This window comes from Oncorhynchus mykiss, chromosome 2 (genome assembly GCF_057628025.1).
Source record: "Oncorhynchus mykiss isolate SJ-2025 chromosome 2, ASM5762802v1, whole genome shotgun sequence".
NCBI classification, from domain to species: domain Eukaryota; kingdom Metazoa; phylum Chordata; class Actinopteri; order Salmoniformes; family Salmonidae; genus Oncorhynchus; species Oncorhynchus mykiss.
The window spans coordinates 2,650,730-2,677,724 of NC_143023.1; the positions used below are offsets into that span (position 1 = coordinate 2,650,730).

The 26,995-nt window shown below is 47.6% G+C and overlaps 2 protein-coding genes across 5 annotated transcripts in view; one reads left to right on the forward strand and one right to left on the reverse strand.

Annotated features, from left to right (window-relative positions):
* LOC118937320 (dolichyl-diphosphooligosaccharide--protein glycosyltransferase subunit STT3B) overlaps positions 1–17,480 on the forward strand; it is a 141,248-nt gene extending 123,768 nt beyond the window's left edge. Inside the window, exons 14-16 of the mRNA XM_090216089.1 lie at positions 1,931–2,044; positions 9,465–9,671; positions 14,704–17,480. Coding sequence (XP_090072215.1) covers positions 1,931–2,044; positions 9,465–9,671; positions 14,704–14,787 — 405 coding nt within the window. The 3' untranslated portion in view covers positions 14,788–17,480. The remainder of the gene's footprint in view (positions 1–1,930; positions 2,045–9,464; positions 9,672–14,703) is intronic.
* Positions 17,481–22,308: 4,828 nt separating this feature from the next.
* The window catches only part of LOC110515405 (oxysterol-binding protein-related protein 10), a 103,551-nt gene continuing 98,864 nt past the window's right edge, over positions 22,309–26,995 (reverse strand). For all 4 annotated transcript variants that reach the window (XM_090216099.1, XM_090216098.1, XM_090216106.1 and 1 more), the window contains 4 exons: positions 25,610–25,796; positions 25,055–25,237; positions 23,989–24,142; positions 22,309–23,519 (listed from right to left, as the gene is read on the reverse strand). In XM_090216099.1, coding sequence (XP_090072225.1) covers positions 23,475–23,519; positions 23,989–24,142; positions 25,055–25,237; positions 25,610–25,796 — 569 coding nt within the window. In that variant the 3' untranslated portion in view covers positions 22,309–23,474. The remainder of the gene's footprint in view (positions 23,520–23,988; positions 24,143–25,054; positions 25,238–25,609; positions 25,797–26,995) is intronic.

The following is a 26,995-nucleotide window of genomic DNA, read 5'->3' on the forward strand; positions in this document are numbered from 1 at the left end:
CTCTATAAGGATCACAGAGTGAGGTAAACTGAGCTCTATAAGGATCGCAGAGTGAGGTAAACTGTGGGGTATATAAGGATGACAGAGTGAGGTAAACTGTGGGCTATATAAGGATCGCAGAGTGAGGTAAACTGTGGGCTATATAAGGATCGGAGAGTGAGGTAAACTGTGAGCTATATAAGGATCACAGAGTGAGGTAAACTGAGCTCTATAAGGATCACAGAGTGAGGTAAACTGAGCTATATAAGGATCACAGAGTGAGGTAAACTGAGCTCTATAAGGATCGCAGAGTGAGGTAAACTGTGGGCTATATAAGGATCACAGAGTGAGGTAAACTGTGAGCTATATAAGGATCACAGAGTGAGGTAAACTGTGGGGTATATAAGGATCACAGAGTGAGGTAAACTGTGGGCTATATAAGGATCACAGAGTGAGGTAAACTGAGCTCTATAAGGATCACAGAGTGAGGTAAACTGTGGGCTATATAAGGATCACAGAGTGAGGTAAACTGAGCTATATAAGGATCACAGAGTGAGGTAAACTGAGCTCTATAAGGATCACAGAGTGAGGTAAACTGAGGGGTATATAAGGATCGCAGAGTGAGGTAAACTGTGGGCTATATAAGGATCGCAGAGTGAGGTAAACTGTGGGCTATATAAGGATCGCAGAGTGAGGTAAACTGAGGGGTATATAAGGATCGCAGAGTGAGGTAAACTGAGGGGTATATAAGGATCGCAGAGTGAGGTAAACTGAGCTCTATAAGGATCGCAGAGTGAGGTAAACTGAGCTCTATAAGGATCACAGAGTGAGGTAAACTGTGGGCTATATAAGGATCGCAGAGTGAGGTAAACTGTGGGCTATATAAGGATCGCAGAGTGAGGTAAACTGAGGGGTATATAAGGATCGCAGAGTGAGGTAAACTGAGCTCTATAAGGATCGCAGAGTGAGGTAAACTGAGCTCTATAAGGATCACAGAGTGAGGTAAACTGAGCTCTATAAGGATCGCAGAGTGAGGTAAACTGTGGGGTATATAAGGATCACAGAGTGAGGTAAGCTGTGGGCTATATAAGGATCGCAGAGTGAGGTAAACTGTGGGCTATATAAGGATCACAGAGTGAGGTAAACTGAGCTCTATAAGGATCACAGAGTGAGGTAAACTGAGCTATATAAGGATCACAGAGTGAGGTAAACTGAGCTCTATAAGGATCGCAGAGTGAGGTAAACTGTGGGCTATATAAGGATCACAGAGTGAGGTAAACTGTGAGCTATATAAGGATCACAGAGTGAGGTAAACTGTGGGGTATATAAGGATCACAGAGTGAGGTAAACTGTGGGCTATATAAGGATCACAGAGTGAGGTAAACTGTGAGCTATATAAGGATCGCAGAGTGAGGTAAACTGTGGGGTATATCAGGATCACAGAGTGAGGTAAACTGTGGGGTATATCAGGATCACAGAGTGAGGTAAACTGTGGGGTATATCAGGATCACAGAGTGAGGTAAACTGTGGGCTATATAAGGATCACAGAGTGAGGTAAACTGTGAGCTATATAAGGATCGCAGAGTGAGGTAAACTGTGGGGTATATCAGGATCACAGAGTGAGGTAAACTGTGGGGTATATCAGGATCACAGAGTGAGGTAAACTGTGGGGTATATCAGGATCACAGAGTGAGGTAAACTGAGCTATATAAGCATCACAGAGTGAGGTAAACTGAGCTCTATAAGGATCACAAAGTGAGGTAAACTGTGGGCTATATAAGGATCGCAGAGTGAGGTAAACTGAGCTCTATAAGGATCACAAAGTGAGGTAAACTGTGGGTTATATAAGGATCGCAGAGTGGGGTAAACTGAGTGGGTACTAAACTGTCTGTCTCTGTCTATTCCCTCCTCAGGATGAGAGTACTAAACTGTCTGTCTGTTCCCTCCTCAGGAGAGTGACTACTTCACCCCCCAGGGAGAGTTTAGGGTGGACAAAGCGGGGTCTCCCATCCTGCTCAACTGTCTGATGTATAAGATGTCGTACTACCGCTTTGGAGAGATGCAGGTTAGAGATGTTCAACTCTACCGTATCAACCCCCCCGTCACGTAATATCACTTCCTCTGTATGTGTGCACTTACAAACCACCCCGAACTGGAGACCTGGAACTGCCAGGAACCTGGACTGTGACCTAATGCATCCATGTACTGTCACTTCACAGGGATGTCAAGCCCTGACACAGCCCCTCTAGTTTACTGTCACAGAGATGTCAAGCCCTGACACAGCCCCTCTAGTTTACTGTCACAGAGATGTCAAGCCCTGACACAGCTCCTCTAGTTTACTGTCACAGGGATGTCAAGCCCTGACACAGCCCCTCTAGTTTACTGTCACAGAGATGTCAAGCCCTGACACAGCTCCTCTAGTTTACTGTCACTTCACAGGGATGTCAAGCCCTGACACAGCCCCTCTAGTTTACTGTCACAGAGATGTCAAGCCCTGACACAGACCCTCTAGTTTACTGTCACAGAGATGTCAAGCCCTGACACAGCCCCTCTAGTTTACTGTCACAGAGATGTCAAGCCCTGACACAGCCCCTCTAGTTTACTGTCACAGAGATGGCAAGCCCTGACACAGCACCTCTAGTTTACTGTCACAGAGATGTCAAGCCCTGACACAGCCCCTCTAGTTTACTGTCACAGAGATGTCAAGCCCTGACACAGCCCCTCTAGTTTACTGTCACAGGGATGTCAAGCCCTGACACAGCCCCTCTAGTTTACTGTCTCAGTGATGTCAAGCCCTGACACAGCCCCTCTAGTTTACTGTCACAGAGATGTCAAGCCCTGACACAGCCCCTCTAGTTTACTGTCACAGGGATGTCAAGCCCTGACACAGCCCCTCTAGTTTACTGTCACAGTGATGTCAAGCCCTGACACAGCCCCTCTAGTTTACTGTCACAGAGATGTCAAGCCCTGACACAGCACCTCTAGTTTACTGTCACACACTCACACCCCTTGTCCGTCTCTCTAGTTTACTGTCAAACACTCACACCCCCTGTCCGTCTCTCTAGTTTACTGTCAAACACTCACACCCCCTGTCCGTCTCTCTAGTTTACTGTCAAACACTCACACCCCCTGTCCGTCTCTCTAGTTTACTGTCAAACACTCACACCCCCTGACACAGCCCCTCTAGTTTACTGTCAAACACTCACACCCCCTGACACAGCCCCTCTAGTTTACTGTCAAACACTCACACCCCCTGACACAGCCCCTCTAGTTTACTGTCACAGAGATGTCAAGCCCTGACACAGCACCTCTAGTTTACTGTCAAACACTCACACCGCCTGTCCGTCTCTCTAGTTTACTGTCAAACACTTACACCCCCTGTCCGTCTCTCTAGTTTACTGTCAAACACTCACACCCCCTGTCCGTCTCTCTAGTTTACTGTCAAACACTCACACCCCCTGTCCGTCTCTCTAGTTTACTGTCAAACACTCACACCCCCTGTCCGTCTCTCTAGTTTACTGTCAAACACTCACACCACCTGTCCGTCTCTCTAGTTTACTGTCAAACACTCACACCCCCTGTCCGTCTCTCTAGTTTACTGTCAAACACTCACACCCCCTGTCCGTCTCTCTAGTTTACTGTCAAACACTCACACCCCCTGTCCGTCTCTCTAGTTTACTGTCAAACACTCACACCCCCTGTCCGTCTCTCTAGTTTACTGTCAAACACTCACACCCCCTGTCCGTCTCTCTAGTTTACTGTCAAACACTCACACCCCCTGTCCGTCTCTCTAGTTTACTGTCAAACACTCACACCGCCTGTCCGTCTCTCTAGTTTACTGTCAAACACTCACACCCCCTGTCCGTCTCTCTAGTTTACTGTCAAACACTCACACCGCCTGTCCGTCTCTCTAGTTTACTGTCAAACACTTACACCCCCTGTCCGTCTCTCTAGTTTACTGTCTCAGTGATGTCAAGCCCTGACACAGCCCCTCTAGTTTACTGTCACAGAGATGTCAAGCCCTGACACAGCCCCTCTAGTTTACTGTCACAGGGATGTCAAGCCCTGACACAGCCCCTCTAGTTTACTGTCACAGTGATGTCAAGCCCTGACACAGCCCCTCTAGTTTACTGTCACAGAGATGTCAAGCCCTGACACAGCACCTCTAGTTTACTGTCACACACTCACACCCCTTGTCCGTCTCTCTAGTTTACTGTCAAACACTCACACCCCCTGTCCGTCTCTCTAGTTTACTGTCAAACACTCACACCCCCTGTCCGTCTCTCTAGTTTACTGTCAAACACTCACACCCCCTGTCCGTCTCTCTAGTTTACTGTCAAACACTCACACCCCCTGACACAGCCCCTCTAGTTTACTGTCAAACACTCACACCCCCTGACACAGCCCCTCTAGTTTACTGTCAAACACTCACACCCCCTGACACAGCCCCTCTAGTTTACTGTCACAGAGATGTCAAGCCCTGACACAGCACCTCTAGTTTACTGTCAAACACTCACACCGCCTGTCCGTCTCTCTAGTTTACTGTCAAACACTCACACCCCCTGTCCGTCTCTCTAGTTTACTGTCAAACACTCACACCGCCTGTCCGTCTCTCTAGTTTACTGTCAAACACTTACACCCCCTGTCCGTCTCTCTAGTTTACTGTCAAACACTCACACCACCTGTCCGTCTCTCTAGTTTACTGTCAAACACTCACACCCCCTGTCCGTCTCTCTAGTTTACTGTCAAACACTCACACCCCCTGTCCGTCTCTCTAGTTTACTGTCAAACACTCACACCACCTGTCCGTCTCTCTAGTTTACTGTCAAACACTCACACCCCCTGTCCGTCTCTCTAGTTTACTGTCAAACACTCACACCCCCTGTCCGTCTCTCTAGTTTACTGTCAAACACTCACACCCCCTGTCCGTCTCTCTAGTTTACTGTCAAACACTCACACCCCCTGTCCGTCTCTCTAGTTTACTGTCAAACAGTCACACCGCCTGTCCGTCTCTCTAGTTTACTGTCAAACACTTACACCCCCTGTCCGTCTCTCTAGTTTACTGTCAAACACTCACACCCCCTGTCCGTCTCTCTAGTTTACTGTCAAACACTCACACCCCCTGTCCGTCTCTCTAGTTTACTGTCAAACACTCACACCCCTTGTCCGTCTCTCTAGTTTACTGTCAAACACTCACACCCCCTGTCCGTCTCTCTAGTTTACTGTCACACACTCACACCCCCTGTCCGTCTCTCTAGTTTACTGTCAAACACTCACACCCCCTGTCCGTCTCTCTAGTTTACTGTCAAACACTCACACCCCCTGTCCGTCTCTCTAGTTTACTGTCAAACACTCACACCCCCTGTCCGTCTCTCTAGTTTACTGTCAAACACTCACACCCCCTGTCCGTCTCTCTAGTTTACTGTCAAACACTCACACCGCCTGTCCGTCTCTCTAGTTTACTGTCAAACACTCACACCCCCTGTCCGTCTCTCTAGTTTACTGTCAAACACTCACACCCCCTGTCCGTCTCTCTAGTTTACTGTCAAACAGTCACACCGCCTGTCCGTCTCTCTAGTTTACTGTCAAACACTTACACCCCCTGTCCGTCTCTCTAGTTTACTGTCAAACACTCACACCCCCTGTCCGTCTCTCTAGTTTACTGTCAAACACTCACACCCCCTGTCCGTCTCTCTAGTTTACTGTCAAACACTCACACCCCTTGTCCGTCTCTCTAGTTTACTGTCAAACACTCACACCCCCTGTCCGTCTCTCTAGTTTACTGTCACACACTCACACCCCCTGTCCGTCTCTCTAGTTTACTGTCAAACACTCACACCCCCTGTCCGTCTCTCTAGTTTACTGTCAAACACTCACACCCCCTGTCCGTCTCTCTAGTTTACTGTCAAACACTCACACCCCCTGTCCGTCTCTCTAGTTTACTGTCAAACACTCACACCCCCTGTCCGTCTCTCTAGTTTACTGTCAAACACTCACACCGCCTGTCCGTCTCTCTAGTTTACTGTCAAACACTCACACCCCCTGTCCGTCTCTCTAGTTTACTGTCAAACACTCACACCCCCTGTCCGTCTCTCTAGTTTACTGTCAAACACTCACACCCCCTGTCCGTCTCTCTAGTTTACTGTCAAACACTCACACCCCCTGTCCGTCTCTCTAGTTTACTGTCAAACACTCACACCGCCTGTCCGTCTCTCTAGTTTACTGTCAAACACTCACACCCCCTGTCCGTCTCTCTAGTTTACTGTCAAACACTCACACCACCTGTCCGTCTCTCTAGTTTACTGTCAAACACTCACACCCCCTGTCCGTCTCTCTAGTTTACTGTCAAACACTCACACCCCCTGTCCGTCTCTCTAGTTTACTGTCAAACACTCACACCCCCTGTCCGTCTCTCTAGTTTACTGTCAAACACTCACACCCCCTGTCCGTCTCTCTAGTTTACTGTCAAACACTCACACCCCCTGTCCGTCTCTCTAGTTTACTGTCAAACACTCACACCCCCTGTCCGTCTCTCTAGTTTACTGTCAAACACTCACACCGCCTGTCCGTCTCTCTAGTTTACTGTCAAACACTCACACCCCCTGTCCGTCTCTCTAGTTTACTGTCAAACACTCACACCGCCTGTCCGTCTCTCTAGTTTACTGTCAAACACTTACACCCCCTGTCCGTCTCTCTAGTTTACTGTCTCAGTGATGTCAAGCCCTGACACAGCCCCTCTAGTTTACTGTCACAGAGATGTCAAGCCCTGACACAGCCCCTCTAGTTTACTGTCACAGGGATGTCAAGCCCTGACACAGCCCCTCTAGTTTACTGTCACAGTGATGTCAAGCCCTGACACAGCCCCTCTAGTTTACTGTCACAGAGATGTCAAGCCCTGACACAGCACCTCTAGTTTACTGTCACACACTCACACCCCTTGTCCGTCTCTCTAGTTTACTGTCAAACACTCACACCCCCTGTCCGTCTCTCTAGTTTACTGTCAAACACTCACACCCCCTGTCCGTCTCTCTAGTTTACTGTCAAACACTCACACCCCCTGTCCGTCTCTCTAGTTTACTGTCAAACACTCACACCCCCTGACACAGCCCCTCTAGTTTACTGTCAAACACTCACACCCCCTGACACAGCCCCTCTAGTTTACTGTCAAACACTCACACCCCCTGACACAGCCCCTCTAGTTTACTGTCACAGAGATGTCAAGCCCTGACACAGCACCTCTAGTTTACTGTCAAACACTCACACCGCCTGTCCGTCTCTCTAGTTTACTGTCAAACACTCACACCCCCTGTCCGTCTCTCTAGTTTACTGTCAAACACTCACACCGCCTGTCCGTCTCTCTAGTTTACTGTCAAACACTTACACCCCCTGTCCGTCTCTCTAGTTTACTGTCAAACACTCACACCACCTGTCCGTCTCTCTAGTTTACTGTCAAACACTCACACCCCCTGTCCGTCTCTCTAGTTTACTGTCAAACACTCACACCCCCTGTCCGTCTCTCTAGTTTACTGTCAAACACTCACACCACCTGTCCGTCTCTCTAGTTTACTGTCAAACACTCACACCCCCTGTCCGTCTCTCTAGTTTACTGTCAAACACTCACACCCCCTGTCCGTCTCTCTAGTTTACTGTCAAACACTCACACCCCCTGTCCGTCTCTCTAGTTTACTGTCAAACACTCACACCCCCTGTCCGTCTCTCTAGTTTACTGTCAAACAGTCACACCGCCTGTCCGTCTCTCTAGTTTACTGTCAAACACTTACACCCCCTGTCCGTCTCTCTAGTTTACTGTCAAACACTCACACCCCCTGTCCGTCTCTCTAGTTTACTGTCAAACACTCACACCCCCTGTCCGTCTCTCTAGTTTACTGTCAAACACTCACACCCCTTGTCCGTCTCTCTAGTTTACTGTCAAACACTCACACCCCCTGTCCGTCTCTCTAGTTTACTGTCACACACTCACACCCCCTGTCCGTCTCTCTAGTTTACTGTCAAACACTCACACCCCCTGTCCGTCTCTCTAGTTTACTGTCAAACACTCACACCCCCTGTCCGTCTCTCTAGTTTACTGTCAAACACTCACACCCCCTGTCCGTCTCTCTAGTTTACTGTCAAACACTCACACCCCCTGTCCGTCTCTCTAGTTTACTGTCAAACACTCACACCGCCTGTCCGTCTCTCTAGTTTACTGTCAAACACTCACACCCCCTGTCCGTCTCTCTAGTTTACTGTCAAACACTCACACCCCCTGTCCGTCTCTCTAGTTTACTGTCAAACAGTCACACCGCCTGTCCGTCTCTCTAGTTTACTGTCAAACACTTACACCCCCTGTCCGTCTCTCTAGTTTACTGTCAAACACTCACACCCCCTGTCCGTCTCTCTAGTTTACTGTCAAACACTCACACCCCCTGTCCGTCTCTCTAGTTTACTGTCAAACACTCACACCCCTTGTCCGTCTCTCTAGTTTACTGTCAAACACTCACACCCCCTGTCCGTCTCTCTAGTTTACTGTCACACACTCACACCCCCTGTCCGTCTCTCTAGTTTACTGTCAAACACTCACACCCCCTGTCCGTCTCTCTAGTTTACTGTCAAACACTCACACCCCCTGTCCGTCTCTCTAGTTTACTGTCAAACACTCACACCCCCTGTCCGTCTCTCTAGTTTACTGTCAAACACTCACACCCCCTGTCCGTCTCTCTAGTTTACTGTCAAACACTCACACCGCCTGTCCGTCTCTCTAGTTTACTGTCAAACACTCACACCCCCTGTCCGTCTCTCTAGTTTACTGTCAAACACTCACACCCCCTGTCCGTCTCTCTAGTTTACTGTCAAACACTCACACCCCCTGTCCGTCTCTCTAGTTTACTGTCAAACACTCACACCCCCTGTCCGTCTCTCTAGTTTACTGTCAAACACTCACACCGCCTGTCCGTCTCTCTAGTTTACTGTCAAACACTCACACCCCCTGTCCGTCTCTCTAGTTTACTGTCAAACACTCACACCCCCTGTCCGTCTCTCTAGTTTACTGTCAAACACTCACACCCCCTGTCCGTCTCTCTAGTTTACTGTCAAACACTCACACCCCCTGTCCGTCTCTCTAGTTTACTGTCAAACACTCACACCCCCTGTCCGTCTCTCTAGTTTACTGTCAAACACTCACACCACCTGTCCGTCTCTCTAGTTTACTGTCAAACACTCACACCCCCTGTCCGTCTCTCTAGTTTACTGTCAAACACTCACACCCCCTGTCCGTCTCTCTAGTTTACTGTCAAACACTCACACCCCCTGTCCGTCTCTCTAGTTTACTGTCAAACACTCACACCCCCTGTCCGTCTCTCTAGTTTACTGTCAAACACTCACACCCCCTGTCCGTCTCTCTAGTTTACTGTCAAACACTCACACCCCCTGTCCGTCTCTCTAGTTTACTGTCAAACACTCACACCGCCTGTCCGTCTCTCCTCCAGCTGGACTTCCGGACGCCGCCGGGTTTCGACCGGACCCGTAACACTGAGATCGGTAACAAGGACATCAAGCTGAAACACCTGGAGGAGGCATTCACCTCAGAACACTGGCTGGTCCGGATCTACAAGGTCAAGAAGGAGGAGAACAGGGACCCCCTGGTGCACAGCCCCCGCAGCAGCAGCAGCAGACAAAAGTACACCTCTAAAAAGGTACAGGATCCTCCACGCTTCTCTAATTGAAATCTCTAGTGAATGATACAGGATCATCCACGCTTCTCTAATGGAGAGCTCTGGTGACTGATACAGGATCATCCACGCTTCTCTCTTCTCTAATGGAGAGCTCTGGTTACCCCCTCCCTTCATCCTTGTCCAGAACAATTAACCCCCCCCCCCCCCCTTCATCCTTGTCCAGAATCAATTACCCCCTCCCTTCGTCTTTGTCCAGAATCAATTATCCCCTCCCTTCGTCTTTGTCCAGAACAATTACCCCCCCCCCCCCCTTCATCCTTGTCCAGAATCAATTACCCCCCCTCCCTTCATCCTTGTCCAGAATCAATTACCCCCTCCCTTCGTCTTTGTCCAGAATCAATTACCCTCTCCCTTCATCCTTGTCCAGAATCAATTACCCCCCCCTCCCTTCATCCTTGTCCTTATCCAGAATCAATTACCCCCCTCCCTTCATCCTTGTCCTTGTCCAGAATCAATTACCCCCCTCCCTTCATCCTTGTCCTTGTCCAGAATCAATTACCCCCTCCCTTCATCCTTGTCCAGAATCAATTACCCCCTCCCTTCGTCTTTGTCCAGAATCAATTACCCCCCCCCTCCCTTCATCCTTGTCCTTATCCAGAATCAATTACCCCATCCCTCCATCCTTGTCTTTGTCCAGAATCAATTACCCCCTCCCTCCATCCTTGTCTTTGTCCAGAATCAATTACCCCCTCCCTTCGTCTTTGTCCAGAATCAATTACCCCCCCCCTCCCTTCATCCTTGTCCTTATCCAGAATCAATTACCCCCCTCCCTTCATCCTTGTCCTTGTCCAGAATCAATTACCCCCTCCCTCCATCCTTGTCTTTGTCCAGAATCAATTACCCCCCCCTCCCTTCATCCTTGTCCTTATCCAGAATCAATTACCCCCTCCCTTCATCCTTGTCCTTGTCCAGAATCAATTACCCCCTCCCTTCATCCTTGTCCAGAATCAATTACTCCCTCCCTCCATCCTTGTCCTTATCCAGAATCAATTACCCCCTCCCTTCATCCTTGTCCTTGTCCAGAATCAATTACCCCCTCCCTTCATCCTTATCCAGAATCAATTACCCCCTCCCTTCATCCTTGTCCTTATCCAGAATCAATTACCCCCTCCCTTCATCCTTGTCCTTATCCAGAATCAATTACCCCCCTCCCTCCATCCTTGTCCTTATCCAGAATCAATTACCCCCCTCCCTTCATCCTTGTCCTTGTCCAGAATCAATTACCCCCCTCCCTTCATCCTTGTCCTTATCCAGAATCAATTACCCCCTCCCTTCATCATTGTCCTTATCCAGAATCAATTACCCCCTCCCTCCATCCTTGTCCTTATCCAGAATCAATTACCCCCTCCCTTCATCCTTGTCCTTGTCCAGAATCAATTACCCCCTCCCTTCATCCTTATCCAGAATCAATTACCCCCTCCCTTCATCCTTGTCCTTGTCCAGAATCAATTACCCCCTCCCTTCATCCTTGTCCTTATCCAGAATCAATTACCCCCTCCCTCCATCCTTGTCCTTATCCAGAATCAATTACCCCCCTCCCTTCATCCTTGTCCTTATCCAGAATCAATTACCCCCTCCCTTCATCCTTGTCCTTGTCCAGAATCAATTACCCCCCTCCCTTCATCCTTGTCCTTATCCAGAATCAATTACCCCCTCCCTTCATCCTTGTCCTTGTCCAGAATCAATTACCCCCTCCCTTCATCCTTGTCCTTGTCCAGAATCAATTACCCCCTCCCTTCATCTTTGTCCTTATCCAGAATCAATTACCCCCTCCCTTCATCCTTGTCCTTGTCCAGAATCAATTACCCCCCTCCCTCCATCCTTGTCCTTATCCAGAATCAATTACCTACCTCCCTTCATCCTTGTCCTTGTCCAGAATCAATTACCCCCTCCCTTCATCCTTGTCCTTGTCCAGAATCAATTACCCCCCTCCCTTCATCCTTGTCCTTGTCCAGAATCAATTACCCCCCTCCCTTCATCCTTGTCCTTGTCCAGAATCAATTACCCCCCTCCCTTCATCCTTGTCCTTATCCAGAATCAATTACCCCCTCCCTTCATCCTTGTCCTTGTCCAGAATCAATTACCCCCTCCCTTCATCCTTGTCCTTGTCCAGAATCAATTACCCCCTCCCTCCATCCTTGTCCTTGTCCAGAATCAATTACCCCCTCCCTTCATCCTTGTCCTTGTCCAGAATCAATTACCCCATCCCTTCATCCTTGTCCTTGTCCAGAATCAATTACCCCCTCCCTTCATCCTTGTCCTTGTCCAGAATCAATTACCCCCTCCCTCCATCCTTGTCCTTATCCAGAATCAATTACCCCCCCCTCCCTTCATCCTTGTCCAGAATCAATTACCCCCTCCCTTCGTCTTTGTCCAGAATCAATTACCCCCTCCCTTCATCCTTGTCCAGAATCAATTACCCCCTCCCTTCGTCTTTGTCCAGAATCAATTACCCCCTCCCTTCATCCTTGTCCAGAATCAATTACCCCCTCCCTTCATCTTTGTCCAGAATCAATTACCCCCCCTCCCTTCATCCTTGTCCAGAATCAATTACCCCCTCCCTTCGTCTTTGTCCAGAATCAATTACCCCATCCCTTCATCCTTGTCCTTGTCCAGAATCAATTACCCCCTCCCTCCACCTTGTCCTTGTCCAGAATCAATTACCCCCTCCCTTCATCCTTGTCCTTATCCAGAATCAATTACCCCCTCCCTCCATCCTTGTCCTTGTCCAGAATCAATTACCTCCCTCCCTTCATCCTTGTCCTTGTCCAGAATCAATTACCCCCCTCCCTTCATCCTTGTCCTTGTCCAGAATCAATTACCCCCTCCCTTCATCCTTGTCCTTGTCCAGAATCAATTACCCCCTCCCTTCATCCTTATCCAGAATCAATTACCCCCTCCCTCCATCCTTGTCCTTGTCCAGAATCAATTACCTCCCTCCCTTCATCCTTGTCCTTGTCCAGAATCAATTACCCCCTCCCTTCATCCTTGTCCTTATCCAGAATCAATTACCCCCCTCCCTTCATCCTTGTCCTTATCCAGAATCAATTACCCCCCTCCCTCCATCCTTGTCCTTGTCCAGAATCAATTACCCCCCTCCCTTCATCCTTGTCCTTATCCAGAATCAATTACCCCATCCCTCCATCCTTGTCCTTGTCCAGAATCAATTACCCCCTCCCTCCATCCTTGTCCTTGTCCAGAATCAATTACCCCCCTCCCTCCATCCTTGTCCAGAATCAATTACCCCCCTCCCTCCATCCTTGTCCTTGTCCAGAATCAATTACCCCCTCCCTTCATCCTTGTCCTTGTCCAGAATCAATTACCCCCCCTCCCTTCATCCTTGTCCTTATCCAGAATCAATTACCCCCTCCCTTCATCCTTGTCCTTGTCCAGAATCAATTACCCCCTCCCTTCATCCTTGTCCTTGTCCAGAATCAATTACCCCCCTCCCTCCATCCTTGTCCTTGTCCAGAATCAATTACCACCCTCCCTTCATCCTTGTCCTTGTCCAGAATCAATTACCCCCTCCCTTCATCCTTGTCCTTGTCCAGAATCAATTACCCCCCTCCCTCCATCCTTGTCCTTGTCCAGAATCAATTACCCCCTCCCTTCATCCTTGTCCTTGTCCAGAATCAATTACCCCCCTCCCTTCATCCTTGTCCTTATCCAGAATCAATTACCCCCTCCCTCCATCCTTGTCCTTATCCAGAATCAATTACCCCCTCCCTTCATCCTTGTCCTTGTCCAGAATCAATTACCCCCTCCCTCCATCCTTGTCCTTATCCAGAATCAATTACCCCCTCCCTTCATCCTTGTCCTTATCCAGAATCAATTACCCCCTCCCTTCATCCGTGTCCTTGTCCAGAATCAATTACCCCCTCCCTCCATCCTTGTCCTTATCCAGAATCAATTACCCCCCTCCCTTCATCCTTGTACCCTAGTATAAGAAACGAGGCTAAAATTCCATCTGACCTATCAGTGTGCTAAATGCCTAAGGTAAACCTATCGAAGTGCTAACCTATCAGAGTGCTAAATGCCTAGGGTTAACCTATCAGAGGGCTAAATGCCTAGGGTTAACCTATCAGAGGGCTAAATGCCTAGGGTTAACCTATCAGAGTGCTAAATGCCTAGGGTTAACCTATCAGAGTGATAAATGTCTAGGGTTAACATATCAGAGTGCTAAATGCCTAGGGTTAACCTATCAGAGTGCTAAATGTCTAGGGTTAACCTATCAGAGTGTTAAATGCCTAGGGTTAACCTATCAGAATGCTACATTTCTAGGGTTAACCTATCAGAGTGATAACTAAATGTCTAGGGTTAACCTATCAGAATGCTAAATGCCTGGGGTTAACCTATCAGAGTGCTAAATGTCCAGGGTTAACCTATCAGAATGCTAAATGCCTAGGATTAACCTATCAGAGTGCTAAATGTCTAGGGTTAACCTATCAGAGTGCTAAATGTCTAGGGTTAACCTATCAGAGTGCTAAATGCCTAGGGTTAACCTATCAGAGTGCTAAATGCCTAGGGTTAACCTATCAGAGTGCTAAATGCCTAGGGTTAACCTATCAGAGTGCTAAATGCCTAGGGTTAACCTATCAGAGCGCTAAATGTCTGTAGTTAACCTATCAGAGTGCTAAATGTCTGTAGTTAACCTATCAGAGTGCTAAATGCCTAGGGTTAACTTATCAGGGTGCTAAATTCCTAGGGTTAACCTATCGGAGTGCTAAATGCCTGAGGTTAACCTATCGAAGTGCTAACCTATCAGAGTGCTAAATGCCTAGGGTTTGAGGGATATAGGTTTTCTGGACTGATCTACTGTCTCATCTAAATGTTATTAAATTCAGGGTTAACCTATCGGAGTGCTAAATGCCTGAGGTTAACCTATCGAAGTGCTAACCTATCAGAGTGCTAAATGCCTAGGGTTTGAGGGATATAGGTTTTCTGGACTGATCTACTGTCTCATCTAAATGTTATTATGATTTCATTTCTTCAGACGGCGAAGAGGAAGCGTGGTCATGTGAAGAACAAACTTGCCCTCAAGAAAGGCAAGAAACTGAACAACAAGAAATCAGTTTAGCCATAAAAACGACCACAAAGGCGCTACGAGAGAGAGAGAGAGAGAGAGTGAGGGGGAGGGAGAGTGAGAGCGAGAGCGAGAGTGAGGGGGAGGGAGAGTGAGAGCGAGAGTGAGGGGGAGGGAGAGTGAGAGAGAGGGAGAGAGAGAGAGAGAGAAAGAGAGTGAGAGAGAGAGAGGGGGGAGGGAGAGAGAGAGAGGGGGAGGGAGAGAGAGAGGGGGAGGGAGAGAGAGAGTGATAGAGAGGGGAGAGAGTGAGAGAGAGAGGGGGAGGGAGAGTGAGTGATAGAGAGGGGAGAGAGAGGGGGGGAGAGGGGGAGGGAGAGAGAGAGGGGGGGAGGGAGGGGGAAAGAGAGAGGGGAAGGGAGAGAGAGAAAGAGGGGGAGAGAGAGATGGGGAGGGAGAGAGAGAGGGAGAGAGTGATAGAGAGGGGAGAGAGAGAGGGAGAGAGAGAGGGAGAGAGTGATAGAGAGGGGAGAGAGAGAGAGAGAGGTGTACAAATCATTCAAAACGCAAACAAGCAAGTAATCCACCAATCAAGAAGAAGAATAACGAACACCAACCAACGGTCTGGAGAGACCTGTTACCTGGACGACCAGGTCTATGATGATCATTGTGGTTAATTGAGGTTCTATGGTGACCCTTCTGTTGACCTCTGTTGGGGGTGTCGTCCAGTTCCGATGACCTCCCTCTGCTGGTTCGTTTTTAACCTGAAGAACTGAACTTTGACCTGTCGACGACCTTAGAATTGTTTTTTTGTTTTTTTTGTACTTGGAATATTGCTGAGAGGAGAGGAGAGGAGAGGAAGGGGAGAGGAGAGGAGAGGAGAGGAGAGGAGAGGAGAGGAGAGGAGAGGAGAGATTGTACATTTACACCACTCCAAGCCAGGGCATGACAGGCAGACAGACTGAGGATACATTCCAAAAGGTGCCTTATTCCCTATGGGTCCTGTTCAAAAGTAGTGCCCTATATAGGGAATAGGGTGCCATTTGTGTCACACTGATTTGAGTCAAACTAACAAACAAAACAACTACACTAAATATCAAAATCATTCAATCTAAACTGACTTGGAATCAGTCCGTGGCACCAAAGACCTTCTGTACCATTTCAGGGTGTGAACTAAACCAGTTATCTTCATAATAACACAAAACACATGAAAGAGGAGTTTTGAGAGGAGTTTTGATGTAACGTGGAGTCAGAGATGGTTTAGTTCCTGGTGCATGGTATTGTTTGTTGTTTTACTTCCTGTCTGTCTCAGTTGATTCGGTCTCCTGTTCGACCTGGTGTTGATACTATGGCAACGTCAAATAAACAACTTTTTCAAATTTTTTTATTATCCCACTAAATTCCCTGTTAACAATCAATCAATAAATTTATTTATAAAGCCCTTCTTACATCAGCTGAAGTCACAAAGTGCTGTACAGAAACCCAGCCTAAACCCCCCCCCAAAACAGCAAGCAATGCAGGTGTAGAAGCACGTCGGCTAGGGAAAAACTCCCTAGAAAAGGGCCAAGGAACCCTCGGGAAGAAACCTAGAGAGGAACCAGGCTTACGAGGCCAACGATACATCTTGGTGTTCTCAGAAATACAACAAGGACTCGATGATATGTTAGATGGAGTATACTGTTATGTTTTAATTTTCCTCATGAGATTGTCTGGGCTTAAGATGCTCTTCGTACGGCTGAAACATCCGTTCTAGGCGTTTGAACACGCTGCACTGAAACAGCCTAAAATGCTCGACCTGGTTTGATTGTCCATTTTGTCCCGATTGCACTTTAGTCACATCGGTACTTCTCCTTGTCCTATAGCCACCCTTCTGTTTCTAAAGGTAACAAGTAGATTCTCTCTGGTACATGAAGTGGTTCTTTTTCAGGAGTTAAACCTCTTGTAGATTAACGACACTCATTGTCTAATCTAATCCAGTCTCTCAAAAGTGTTTTCCCCCCTGCAATCACATGGTCTTTATTCGTCATGATGACTGATCAGTTTTTGACCAGTCATCTACAGAATATAACAGTTCTGGTTTTCACCCTGCTTGTGTTTCTGTTCAGGGTAGAACGTTTACCTTCAGTCTGCGTTAAAAAGGGGAGAGAGGACTGTATTGGCCTTAATCACATGGTCTTTATTCGTCATGATGACTGGTCAGGACTGTATTGGCCTTAATCACATGGTCTTTATTCGTCATGATGACTGGTCAGGACTGTATTGGCCTTAATCACATGGTCTTTATTCGTCATGATGACTGGTCAGGACTGTATTGGCCTTAATCACATGGTCTTTATTCGTCATGATGACTGGTCAGGACTGTATTGGCCTTAACAGCTTTACCAGGAGAAGCCCATATATCAACGTGTCAAGACTCTGTTCTGTGTCACAAAAGGCCGCTCTATTCCCTATGTAGTGCACTACCTTTGGACCAGAATTGTATGGGCCCTGGTCAAAAGTAGGGTGCTAAATAGGGAATAGGGTGCTAATTTTGGACGCGGCCTCTCTCTAGGGTATTTATCACATGAACGGTGGAGGCTAATGGAGAAGAAGTAGCGTCCTATTAGGAATGAAATGCAGAAACGGTATACTTTTTTCCTTTCTTAAAATACACACAGTTTATTCCATCAATTGTAATGACATGGATGCTGGTGGGGTGTGAGAATGAAAGATACCTTCTTTTTTTAATTTATTAAAGAGGTTGCATTAAATTGTCTCTGCGTGTCGTTTTGTCAAAACTCTTCCTCTCGATCCCAACACAGCTTTTTGTCTCGTCACGGAGGATTCCAAATGTACTTGTGTGTGTTTCTGTTACGATCCACTAGATGGCAGCACTCACCGCCAGTTAGCGCCAGTTAACTGCGGAGATATTTTACAACAACGTCTGCATGACATGCGGGTACTAGAATCAGTTATATTCTTGAGACCTGAGAAGAGCTACTTTGTGTTTTCTACCGACCTCTCGACATCCTCTCCTCAAACCCGGTCGTCCGAAATCCAAACTGTCATATCATTCTCTGTTTCACTTAAATACGATAGTGAACGAGAGAGAGATAGTATTCACAGTGGTTCCCGGGCTAAATCCCCATCCCACACCACAGACGGCCTGCCAACAACAGAACAACAACAGAACGTGAGGAGATATTTATTCATCTAATACATAGTATACATGGTAAACCCTGTCCCCTGGCTGTACCATGTCTTAGACGACTTTCCAAGTCAAGTGTTGCATAGGTTCTACACAGGTGATTCTACATCCCAAATGGCACCCTATTCCCTACATAGTGCACTACTTTAGACCAAAGCCCTGTGGGGAATAGGGAGCCATTTGGGACACACCCACAGAGTGTTTTGGTCGAGGCTCAGTGACTGATGACGTACGCTGCAGTGTTGCACTTCACACTTTACACATAATAACATTCATACTAAAAACGTGGCTGATCTTATACTGACAGGACAGAGGAGGTAAGAGCTGTTCACACCACTCAGCTAAACTGGACTGGCCTGGTTCCACAGAGGAGTTAAGAGCTGTTCACGCCACTCAGCCAAACTGGACTGGTTCCACAGAGGAGGTAAGAGCTGTTCACACCACTCAGCCAAACTGGACTGGTTCCACAGAGGAGGTAAGAGCTGTTCACACCACTCAGCCAAACTGGACTGGTTCCACAGAGGAGGTAAGAGCTGTTCACACCACTCAGCCAAACTGGACTGGTTCCACAGAGGAGGTAAGAGCTGTTCACACCACTCAGCCAAACTGGACTGGTTCCACAGAGGAGTTAAGAGCTGTTCACACCACTCAGCTAAACTGGACTGGTTCCACAGAGGAGTTAAGAGCTGTTCACACCACTCAGCTAAACTGGACTGGACTGGTTCCACAGAGGAGGTAAGAGCTGTTCACACCACTCAGCCAAACTGGACTGGTTCCACAGAGGAGGTAAGAGCTGTTCACACCACTCAGCCAAACTGGACTGGTTCCTTAGAGGAGTTAAGAGCTGTTCACACCACTCAGCCAAACTGGACTGGTTCCTTAGAGGAGTTAGGAGCTGTTCACACCACTCAGCCAAACTGGACTGGTTCCTTAGAGGAGTTAAGAGCTGTTCACACCACTCAGCCAAACTGGACTGGTTCCTTAGAGGAGTTAAGAGCTGTTCACACCACTCAGCCAAACTGGACTGGCCTGGTTCCACAGAGGAGTTAAGAGCTGTTCACACCACTCAGCCAAACTGGACTGGTTCCTTAGAGGAGTTAAGAGCTGTTCACACCACTCAGCTAAACTGGACTGGCCTGGTTCCACAGAGGAGGTAAGAGCTGTTCACACCACTCAGCCAAACTGGACTGGCCTGGTTCCACAGAGGAGTTAAGAGCTGTTCACACCACTCAGCCAAACTGGACTGGTTCCACATCTACCATAGTTGCTGGAAAGAACCATGTGAAAGGAAACTATCTGAGTCAGCAGGTTGGTTCTGCTTGGCACGATAGTGTGAAAGGGTCCATAGATTCTCAACATACTCATATTACTGATAAAATTACCTCTATAGCTCTCACTGCCATGCTCCTGTCTACAAAGAGTACATGCTAAATGGAATCCTTGGGACGTCCAACTCTGATGTCACCTCATTGAAGTTCAAATGTAAAGACAGTTAAAGAAAAATATATTTTGGTATTTGTTTCATTAGTCCGTTGTTGACATCGTCCCAAAATGTTTGATTTGTCAGCAAGTTTTCAAGAGACAGAAATCATCCCTGTATGATAAATGGGTATGATGCTGCTTCAATGGGTAGGTTCATCCCAAGGATCCCAGTTAGCAACTACTGTTTCTCAGTCAGTTTAAATGAGGCAGGACAAAATGCCTCTCCTTCATTTCATACACAGTCATCTCCATTATATGATCACAACGACAACAACAAAACTGCATGAGGATTCGGTTGAAGGAGAATTTAGGAATTATATTCAGACTAGAGTTACCTAACCGATGAACGTTGTAATTTCTACCGACACATCGGAGACAGATTGTTAGTAGAGGGACCAGCTGGGGTGATGGGTGAGTCTCTCCCGGTGTTGTTTAAGGTGAAGAAATGGTCGTTGGCACCTCTGCTACATGTTGTAATTAAGACAAAACATGTCAGGAAAGGGACCACTACTGGAGCAGCTCTCCTGCTGTTTGTTAAGTAAGATCTAACCTCGTCCCCCCCAGGCTCATTACCACACAGAAAGAGATGGCTGGCGACAAGACAGACTACGGGGCTAGATTGAAGATCCACCATAAAGCCCGATTTGAAATGTAAAGATCATTTCATATTGAGCTGACATATGCAGCGTTTACAGTGAATGCAGTATCCGCTAACGCAGGAAACATTGCCTTTAAATGTAAATCTTGTTATAGCGCCTATCTTCCCGCGGCCCAGATTGAATCTGAGCCTAGGATCACAGAATATTGAAAACCAGGAGAATAAATATCAGACGTGGATTAAATAAATCAAGGGTCAATATATCTCTCTATATAGCGGTTGGATTTCTACCTCCTGGATACGGTTGGATTTGTACCTCCTGGATACGGTTGGATTTGCACCTCCTGGATACGGTTGGAGTTGTAACTTTTGGATACGGTTGGATTTGTATATCCTGGATACGGTTGGATTTGTTCCTCCTGGATACGGTTGGATTTGTACCTCCTGGATACGGTTGGATTTGTACCTCCTGGATACGGTTGGATTTGTTCATCCTGGATACGGTTGGATTTGTACCTCCTGGATACGGTTGGATTTGTACCTCCTGGATACGGTTGGATTTGTTCATCCTTGATACGGTTGGATTTGTACCTCCTGGATACGGTTGGATTTGTACCTCTTGGATACGGTTGGATTTGTTCATCCTGGATACGGTTGGATTTGTACCTCCTGGATACGGTTGGAGGCCCTATAAAGATCTCTTCAAGGTTCGGCCCTATAAAGATCTCTTCAAGGTTCGTCCATAAATTAGACTCTATAAAGATTTCTTCAAGGTTCTGCCATAAATTAGACTCTATAAATATCTCTTCAAGGTTCGGCCATATAAAGATTTCTTCAAGGTTCGGCCCTATAAAGATCTCTTCAAGGTTTGGCCATATAAAGATCTCTTCAAGGTTCGGCCCTATAAAGATCTCTTCATGGTTCGGCCATAAATTAGACTATAAAGATCTCTTCAAGGTTCGGCCATATAAAGATCTCTTCAAGGTTCGGCCATATAAAGATCTCTTCAAGGTTCGGCCATAAATTAGACTCTATAAAGATCTCTTCAAGGTTCGGCCATATAAAGATCTCTTCAAGGTTCGGCCATATAAAGATCTCTTCAAGGTTCGGCGCTATAAAGATCTCTTCAAGGTTCGGCCCTATAAAGATCTCTTCAAGGTTCGGCCCTATAAAGATCTCTTCAAGGTTCGGCCATATAAAAGGACAAACAGACTGGAGCACCGGGCTACTTCCTGGTTCCAATCAGTACACCATAAATTAGACTATAAAGATCACTTCAAGGTTCGGCCTTATAAAGATCTCTTCAAGGTTCGGCCATATAAAGATCTCTTCAAGGTTCGGCCATATAAAGATCGCTTCAAGGTTCGGCCCTATAAAGATCTCTTCAAGGTTCGGCCATATAAAAGGACAAACAGACTGGAGCACCGGGCTACTTCCTGGTTCCAATCAGTACACCATAAATTAGACTCTATAAAGATCTCTTCAAGGTTCGGCCTTATAAAGATCTCTTCAAGGTTCGGCCTTATAAAGATCTCTTCAAGGTTCGGCCATATAAAGATCTCTTCAAGGTTCGGCCCTATAAAGATCTCTTCAAGGTTCGGCCCTATAAAGATCTCTTCAAGGTTCGGCCATATAAAAGGACAAACAGACTGGAGCACCGGGCTACTTCCTGGTTCCAATCAGTACACCATAAATTAGACTCTATAAAGATCTCTTCAAGGTTCGGCCCTATAAAGATCTCTTCAAGGTTCTGCCATAAATTAGACTCTATAAATATCTCTTCAAGGTTCGGCCATATAAAGATTTCTTCAAGGTTCGGCCCTATAAAGATCTCTTCAAGGTTTGGCCATATAAAGATCTCTTCAAGGTTCGGCCCTATAAAGATCTCTTCATGGTTCGGCCATTATTTAGACTATAAAGATCTCTTCAAGGTTCGGCCCTATAAAGATCTCTTCAAGGTTCGGCCCTATAAAGATCTCTTCAAGGTTCGGCCATATAAAAGGACAAACAGACTGGAGCACCGGGCTACTTCCTGGTTCCAATCACTCCAACGTTAGTGTGTGAATACTGAAGATTGCTGGTGTGGGCTGAAGAAATGGCTTTGACTTTGACATTGTAGCAGTGTTCACCTCTGATTACATTTCTCCATTGTGGGCTGTTGGAAGGGGCTGGAGGAAACGCTGTTCTCTATACTGGGCCATTGTGTTATGAACAGTGTCCAAGTCAAGTGTGACAAACATACATAACCGGTATGTATATACTGTACATCATAGAACAGAAGGGCTGAAGGAAGACTCTTCACTAAACAGTGTGTTTGGTGTTGAGTGTTAATTATGGACAAATCATAGATCCTTGGATCTTACATACATCATACAGCTGGAAGGACAACCCCTCCTGTGGCCTACTGGGTAATAACAGTGGAGACAGCTGGAAGGACAACCCCTCCTGTGGCCTACTGGGTAATAACAGTGGAGACAGCTGGAAGGACAACCCCTCCTGTGGCCTACTGGGTAATAACAGTGGAGACAGCTGGAAGGACAACCCCTCCTGTGGCCTACTGGGTAATAACAGTGGAGACAGCTGGAAGGACAACCCCTCCTGTGGCCTACTGGGTAATAACAGTGGAGACAGCTGGAAGGACAACCCCTCCTGTGGCCTACTGGGTAATAACAGTGGAGACAGCTGGAAGGACAACCCCTCCTGTGGCCTACTGGGTAATAACAGTGGAGACAGCTGGAAGGACAACCCCTCCTGTGGCCTACTGGGTAATAACAGTGGAGACAGCTGGAAGGACAACCCCTCCTGTGGCCTACTGGGTAATAACAGTGGAGACAGCTGGAAGGACAACCCCTCCTGTGGCCTACTATAACAGTGGAGAGAGCTACAGTACCTGTACAAACCAATTAAAAGTGAAGGAAGAAGCATGTGAATATAATATATTCTTCTGGTATTTAGATTCTACTGTCTATAAAAAAAAGCTACATAATTGTTCAGCTATCTTTGACCACCAACGATCACGCTCATCTTCCGTCCCTAACCAACCTCTTCCTGGTTCGACCCGGGTCCGTCTCCAAAATGGCCGCCGAGTTTCCTGTATCGTGTGGTAGCAGGTCAGCTTCTGACAGGACACTCAGTGAGCTTTTTGCTGTCTTGACTGTAGTTCCTGTCCCTCTGAGAGTCTTTGGCACCTCTCATTCTTATTGAATGACTGAGACACAAGCTCCTCATTCAAGACAATCCGTTGGGCAAATCTGAAATTAGCACCCTATTCCCTATGTAGTGCACTCTTTCTGCAGTTGTCCGCTATATAGAGAATAGGGTTCCATTTGGAACACAGGCCCCTTGTGTATTTCCTCTGTTCTCTAGCGGCCCGGCTAGCTGGTCCCCTGTGTGTTGCCATGACCACCAGCGGGCCGCTCGCTGTGCTGTGATTGGCAGCTGGCACGTTGCCCCTCCCCCCCGAGGCCCCTCCCCTCGTCAGTGGGTCTTCCACAAGGGGTTGTGATACACCCAGCCCTCGCCCTGAGAGAAAGAGAGAGAGACAGAGAGAGAGAGAGAGAGAGAGGCAGAGAGAGACAGAGAGAGAGAGAGAGAGAGAGTGAGAGAGACAGAGAGAGAGAGAGAGGGACAGAGAGCGAGAGAGAGAGCGAGCGAGAGAGAGAGAGAGAGTGAGAGAGACAGAGAGCGAGCGAGAGAGAGCGTTTGAGAGAGAGAGAACGAGAGAGAGAGAGCGAGAGAGAGAACGAGAGAGAGAGAGAGAGAGAGAACGAGAGAGTGAGAGACAGAGAGAGAGTTAGAGACAGACAGAGAGCGAGAGAGAGAGAACGAGAGAGAAAGAGCAAGAGAGAGCAAAGGGAAACATGTTTACTAGTGTCTTTTTAAAAATCATTTTGATTGTGAACAGACATTAAAGACAACACCAGGGAAGCTGACTCAAAGTTTGAGGTAATGTCAGAGGTCAAAGTGAACCGCTCAGGTCCTAGTTCCTCACCTCCTTGATGAAGTACTTGGGTGTCCAGGGTGTGTTGGAGGCAGCTCTCTGTCGGCCCTCTGCTCTCTGCCTCTCCTCCAGACAGTGTTTGTGCTCTGTAGCAGAGTCAATGTTTCCTGATCTCAGAGCTGAGGTAACATGCTGCCACAGACGCCTGTAGAGGGACACTATACCATTATTACTGATCTCAGAGCTGAGGTAACATGCTGCCACAGACGCCTGTAGAGGGACACTATACCATTATTACTGATCTCAGAGCTGAGGTAACACTCTGCCACAGACGCCTGTAGAGGGACACTATACCAGTATTACTGATCTCAGATCTGAGGTAACATGCTGCCACAGACGCCTGTAGAGGGACACTATACCATTATTACTGATCTCAGAGCTGAGGTAACATGCTGCCACAGACGCCTGTAGAGGGACACTATACCATTATTACTGATCTCAGAGCTGAGGTAACACTCTGCCACAGACGCCTGTGTGTGTGAGGACATTGTGTTAAAAGTCACAGGAACGTTCTCAGAGAAGTGTGTCATCTCTCTTCTTCTCTGTCTGGAGCATCAGGAACAGTCAGATCTCACACCCCTCCCTCCCTCCCTCCCTTCTTCACTCCCTCCCTCCCTCCCTCCCTTCTCACCGTGATTCGTAGTGTTGCTGTTTCTCCATGGGGCGTATCTCCCTCCCTCCCTCCTCACCGTGATTCGTAGTGTCCCTGTTTCTCCATGGGGCGTACCTCCCTCCCTCCCTCCCTCCCTCCCTCCCTCCCTCCCTCCCTCCCTCCCTCCTCACCGGGATTCGTAGTGTCCCTGTTTCTCCATGGGGCGTATCTCCCTCCCTCCCTCCCTCCTCACCGTGATTCGTAGTGTCCCTGTTTCTCCAGGGGGCGTATCTCCCTCCCTCCCTCCTCACCGGGATTCGTAGTGTCCCTGTTTCTCCATGGGGCGTATCTCCCTTCCCTCCCTCCCTCCTCACCGTGATTCGTAGTGTCCCTGTTTCTCCATGGGGCGTATCTCCCTTCCCTCCCTCCCTCCCTCCCTCCCTCCCTCCCTCCCTCCCTCCTCACCGTGATTCGTAGTGTCCCTGTTTCTCCAGGGGGCGTATCTTCTTCCTGATGACAGGCAGCTTGGAGGTGTTGATGACCTTGGTCTCTCCACTGCTGTAGGTGAACTCTAGGGTACCGTTCCATTCCCCTTGGGCCTTACACACTATGGTCCCCGTCGGGTTGTGCTTCACCTCCGCTGTCACTCTAACAGGAAGAGTGACGAAGTCATTAGGTCAGACACATACAGATGGATGGACGAACACACACACACACACCGTCTCATACAGGGTGGGATAGGAATGACAGGGACCATCAAGATACCTTTTATACACATGGAAACACACTCTTCTTTCTCTCTCTCTCTCTCTCTCTCTCTCTCTCTCTCTCTCTCTCTCTCTCTCTCTCTCTCTCTCTCTCTCTCTCTCTCTCTCTCTCTCTCTCTCTCTCTCTCTCTCTCTCTCTCTCTCTCTCTCTCTCTCTCTCTCTCTCTCTCTCTCTCTCTCTCTCTCTCTCTCTCTCTCTCTCTCTCTCTCTCTCTCTCCCCCTTCTCTGTCTCTGTCTCTCACCCAGACCCACCTGTGTATCTTTCCTCCATAGAAGGGTTTAGTATGGAAGGTAACGGTGGCAGAGTATCCACTCTTGGCACAACTGATGGTGACTTTCCCTCCCAGCTCCACCCAGGGTACGGTAAGAATGGAGCGGGCGTAGGCGCAGGGCAGAGTGAACACATACTCCTCATCATGCTCCAACAGACGTAGAACACCTGGAGGAGAGAGAGAGAGAGACAGGAGAGAGACAGAGAGGAGACAGAGAGGAGAGAGAGAGAGAAGAGAGAGAGAGAGAAGAGAGAGAGAGAGATAGGAGAGACACAGAGAGGAGAGAGAGACAGAGAGGAGAGAGAGAGAGAAGAGAGAGAGAGAGAGAGAGCGAGAGAGAGATAGGAGAGAGACAGAGAGGAGAGAGAGACAGAGAGGAGAGAGACAGAGAGGAGAGAGACAGAGAGAGAGAGAGGAGAGAGAGAGAGGAGAGAGAAAGAGAAAGAGAGAGAGAGAGGAGAGAGAGGGAGAGAGAGAGAGAGAGAGAGAGAGAGAGAGAGAGAAGCACATAAATACAAGAAATGCCCACACCCACCCAAACCTTCCATAACAAAGCCATCACCTACAGAGAGAAGAGAAGAAGAGTCCCCTAAGCAAGCTGGTCCTAAGCAACACAATTAGACCCAACCAAATCGTGAGAAAACAAAAAGATAATTACTTGACACATTGGAAAGAATTAACAAAAAAACAGCAAACTACAATGCTATTTGGCCCTAAACAGAGAGTACACAGTGGCAGAATACCTGACCACTGTGACTGACCCAAACCTAAGGAAAGCTTTGACTAAGTACAGACTCAGTGAGCATAGCCTTGCTATTGAGAAAGGCCGTTAGTAAAGCTTTGACTAAGTACAGACTCAGTGAGCATAGCCTTGCTATTGAGAAAGGCCGCCGTAGGCAGACATGGCTCTCAAGAGAAGACAGGCTATGTGCTCGCTGCCCACAAAATGAGGTGGAAACTGAGCTGCACTTCCTAACCTCCTGTCCAATGTATGACCATATTAGAGAGACATATTTCCCTCAGATTACACAGATCCACAAAGAATTTAAAAACAAATCAAACACTGATAAACTCCCATATCTGTTGGGTGAAATGCAGTCACAGCAGCAAAATTTGTGGCCCGTTGCCATGAGAACGGGGCATCCAGTGGAACACAAACAACCTTGTAAATACATCCCATAATCATCTGTTTATTCATATTCCCTTTCATACTTCAACTTGTTGCACATTGTTACAACACTGTACAGAGGCAATAATATAACATTTAAAATGTCCATATTCTTTTAAATATTTAGTGAGTGTAGCGTTTACTAATGGTTTCCCTTGTTGAGTTCACCTTGTATTTACTGTCTATTCCATTAACATT